Source organism: Oryzias melastigma, linkage group LG11 (genome assembly GCF_002922805.2).
Source record: "Oryzias melastigma strain HK-1 linkage group LG11, ASM292280v2, whole genome shotgun sequence".
In the NCBI taxonomy this organism is placed as follows: Eukaryota; Metazoa; Chordata; class Actinopteri; order Beloniformes; family Adrianichthyidae; genus Oryzias; species Oryzias melastigma.
Genome location: NC_050522.1, coordinates 20,299,316 through 20,303,818, shown reverse-complemented (window position 1 = coordinate 20,303,818; position 4,503 = coordinate 20,299,316). Strand labels below are relative to the sequence as shown.

Below are 4,503 nucleotides of genomic sequence, written 5' to 3'. Positions count from 1 at the left end.
ACGCTCAGCAGGAGCATGTCTCCACGTAGGCACTTTGAAGGTTTCAGACTTGTGAATATACACATATATATATACTTATATATACTTTAATATCATCTCATATGCTAACAAAGAATAAAAACTAACATACAGGAAACACGTGGGGGCGGGGCAATAAACAGTCTTTGGGTGTGAGTGGGTGTGGCTGACCACGTGACCTCTGGATGTCGAAAGAGCAGCGGCACAAAACCAGGCAAACCCATGGAGCCACACAAAAAATAAAAAATAATAATACAGAGCAGAGGGCGGGGTCTAAAAGTCATGTGACCTGGCTGCAGCCACTCTGTGGTGTTCGCACTCAGCATGGTAACAGGGGCCTCCAGGCGTTGGGAAAACTTCAGGAGCGTCCGGAAACTTGAGCGAGTTGTGCATGTGTGGGTCAAAAATAACAGCGCCCCCTTCAGGTGAAAGCTGTACTGAACGTGAAAAACTAGGAAATGTGCTCAAGCAAACCTGCAGGTTGGTGGGTTTTGAATTCCGACCTTCTGTAGACGACAGTAAAAGGAACAAAAAACAGTGAGAAGCTGACGAAGAGTCGCTAAAGCAAATACTGAAAGGCATGAATGAACGGCGTCCGGACTACAGAAGACGCTCCTTCGAAGCGCGAACAAGGATGTTAATTGATGCTCGTTTCCACTCAAACTTTGCGTTTTCGTGCTGCTACGGTTAGCAGCGCTCCGCGGCAGAACTCGTCAAGAGCCGGCTGTCATGGTTTCAAAAAGAGAGAAGAAAAAAGTCTCTGCAAGGACGCTAAAAGCTTCTCATTCGACCTCTGCCATGTTTGGCTGCTGCTTGGTGTGCTCACACGGCTTTTCGTGGACTCTAGTGGACAGTCTCTGGCGATGTTTCAGCCAACTGGGCGGGGCTTTATGCATAAAACTCCTTGGTGGGGGCCTTCTGGTAAGCCGCGCCGGAGGGCTTCCTCTCCCCCAAGTCGTAACTGCCCTCGTCCTTCTTCCTCATGCGGTAGACGAGCAGGAGGATGAGGAAGATGGCGAACAGGAAGCCGATCACGCCGCCTGCAATTACAGCTGAAACAGAGGAAGATGCGACAAAAAACAGGAAATTTTAAATCTGACTCTTAAATCAAACTGGTAATACTCATGGTTTTGGTTATAAAACTTTAAAAAATTTGAGTTCAAGAAATTATGATGTTGGTAAAACAAAAAAATGTACTTGAAACTTAAAATATGTGCAAACAAAACAAATTTCAATCAGCCAATCACAGACATGGACATGAAGGTTGATCTTGATCGGTCAGAAACTTTTCTAATCAGCTCCTATACAGATGGGCTGTCTGTAAATTTTGATTGCAAGTATTCTTTAGTTTTAAGAGTAAAAATTGACATTAAAAATATATTTAAAAATGTGTATTTTAAAAAGTAATTCCCTTATTTTTGAGTATTTTTTAATTATTTTACAATCTATTGTTATTCAGTTCTCACTATATACTTTCATTTATTTTGACTTAATATTTAAAACTTGTTATTAACATTTCGTATTAAATCAAACTCATTGATGTTTCATTTCTCGTTTTCATCTTCAGTTTTATTCTCATCATTTTACATTTTCCCCCAACATTTTTATACCAGCTCTAATGTTAATTTTAATACATTTCCATGGATACCTAAAATATTAAATTCATTTTTTTAATGTTTTTGACTTCATTCTAGAGGAATGACTGAACCTGGACCCGCACCTGCCAACACCTCCGTTCTCTGGAAAAGGTTCTCTGAGTGGACCTCAACGGGCTCCGGGCCAGAACCTGGAGAACCGGTCGTACTGATTCTCTGGTCCTCTGAGACTGGAACTGGAGACTGGAGGAGGAAAAGAGGAGAAGGTTAAAGGGAGGGCAGGGGAAGAGCGCTGGAGTCGTGCAGAAACAAACAATTTATTCATAGAAACATAGAAACAAGGAATTTATTCTGTAACAAACCTATAAACAATATTTTGACTCAACCAATAAAATCTCATGAGGACAAAGTCTTCAAATGTAATGAGTTTCTTCATTAGATTGACTTTCACGTCAAAATGATCTAAAAAAATGAAAGGTTTTATCAGATATCTTTCAGAAATGTTGAACATTGTTGAAACCTCCTCAGCTAATGGTAGAATAGAATATCTTTATTTCTATAGCACTTTACCAAGAAAGAATCACTAAGTACTTTACAAAAGGAGTATAAAATCAAATCAAAACACAGAGAGGTAATAAAATCCAATAATAAAACTAAAAACACAGTAAAACTTTGTAAAACAAGGCCTGAAATCAACTAAGTGAACGGTCTACTAAAGAAAGGAAGGAGTCCTGATCCGACTGATGTGATGGAAAGAGGACATCAGTTTCTGAAACAGCTTCTCTGTGATCATGTGATCTCAGGAGGTCCCAGTTTCACGAGCTTCTTTCCCAATGAGGGCGTGGTCTGAAAGGCTTCAGAAAACGTGTAGTTTAAACGTCCAAGGTAAGAACCGATCCAGGATTCATGATCTGATTCCACAACCAAGACTGACCATAACACTACAATAACACGCTCTGACATACCAGAACTCTTTGACCCTTCATGCGATCAACGTGAATCAGTATCTTTTCATTTTGGTTTTCCGCCGTTGTGCAACATAAAGAGTCGCATATCAGCGCAAAGCTGCTTTCTCTGCTTCAGAATCAACTGGAATTACCCTTAATTTCGTAAACGATTGAAGACTTATGGTAGTTTAAAGAATGTCAACACTGGTGTTTAAGGGGTACAAATCAGGTGACCCGGGTGACCTGAGCCAGGAGCTAGACCTCTTAAAGTCCATCTGAAGGGAACTAAAGATCTAACTGAGCCCCCCGACTCTTGGTTTCCTTTGATGTAATGTTCTGATGTCTTACCTCGGTTGTGATGGGTTTCCTTGGGAAGTCTTTCCGGGAGCCTCCTCTGTCTGGGACGGCGCCTACTTTTGGAATGAAGTCTTTACCGATGGTCTGGGTGGGCTGAGCTGTTTTGGCCTCTTCAAAGACAATGCTGGTGGTCATCGGCGCCTCCTCCTCCTCCTCTCCTCCGGCACCTGTGAGGAGAGCAACATCCAACCGTCAACCTGCATGTGTGCAAACCCAACTTCTGATTACAGAACTTCCCACTGAGTAGAGAACAGTTTGACGTTTGGACCCAAAGAATCTCAAAATGAAGCTCGACTGGCTTTAATGGCTTTAGCACAGATGCAGGAACTGAAATAACTACAGGAACCAGCAAAAAACGACGCTATCAAAAACCTGTTGCTGTGCGGTACCTGAGCCAGATCCAGAGTTAAAGTCGTCGTCATCTTCAGGGTAGAAGCCTCCTGAGCCGGGCTCCTCCAGGAACAGGTCATCCGTTTGTGAGGAGGCCTGAGCTGCTGCTCTCTGAAAACACACGGACCAACGTTCAGGAAGGACCGCCAAAGCTCCACCAGGAGACAAAATCAGGTTCATACTACAGACGAAATCAGAACAAAATGTGGTCTGTGCTTTCTAGCACAGTCAGGAGACCTTTGTGGACAAACGACCCACAAGATCTAATCAACAGTTGACCTGAAGGACAGCGGCAGCGGGCACACATCTCAAGTCGATAAAGGAAACCTTCTTTCATCAGAGAAGGAGAGACTTTTCCCGACTCCCAAATTCAAACATCTTTGCCCAGCAGACCAGAGACCCAACAACAAATCTGACAAATACTCTCACCTCTGAGACACACCAAGACCCTCAAGAGTGGCAGGACGTTTGCCGACCGTTCCCATGAGGACTGGATTGTTAACATCAACATCTGCTCACATGACATCAAGTAACCTCAATTCTCCATCAGATAACATTGTAGATCAATCTTTATAGTTCATGTAACCTAAGGAACAGAATCCAGCAAAATCATCACCTGGACATCTTCATCTTCATGTCTCAGTAGTGAACATACAACCAAAAGCCACAAATGAACTATTTTGACACCATTAAAAACAAAAAAAAAGTCAAATATTTCATCTCTTGGGGTGTAACCCGCCTTCGCCCATCAGTATCTGGGATAGGCTCCAGCAACCCCGTAACCTGACAGGGATTAAGCAGATTCAGGAAATGGATGGAAAGATAAATATTTCATCACATTTTTAGGTTTTGCACTTACTCGGATTTTGATCATGTCTACAGTAAATACATGTATAGAAATAGTGTAGTGTCCTTCATTTGTTTCTATTGGAATATTTTGAACATAAAAACTTAGGGTTCCAAACAAATGATTGTATTTGGAATTCAGTCAAACCTCTACGGGTTTATTCAGAATAGGGAGGAAGAGCGACCAATTCCAGCTATTAAAGTCATTCCTACAATGTTATTCTTTTCTTTAGTAACAACATGGTTGCAGTCGGCTCAGAAACAAAGATTTACTGTTTTGATTCTAATCGGCTGCAGACCAGCAGCAGAGGGGGGGGGTGAGCTTAATGTTTCTCACATGACATCAGGCA

General features: G+C 42.2%; 1 protein-coding gene across 1 annotated transcript in view; it reads right to left on the bottom strand.

The window, feature by feature from the left end:
• Positions 1 to 70: 70 nt before the first annotated feature.
• The window catches only part of sdc2 (syndecan 2), a 23,490-nt gene continuing 19,057 nt past the window's right edge, over positions 71 to 4,503 (bottom strand). The window contains exons 3-6 of the mRNA XM_036214213.1: positions 3,307 to 3,418; positions 2,909 to 3,084; positions 1,739 to 1,856; positions 71 to 1,070 (exon numbers count right to left, since the gene is read on the bottom strand). Of these exons, the coding sequence (XP_036070106.1) occupies positions 907 to 1,070; positions 1,739 to 1,856; positions 2,909 to 3,084; positions 3,307 to 3,418 (570 nt within the window). The 3' untranslated portion in view covers positions 71 to 906. The remainder of the gene's footprint in view (positions 1,071 to 1,738; positions 1,857 to 2,908; positions 3,085 to 3,306; positions 3,419 to 4,503) is intronic.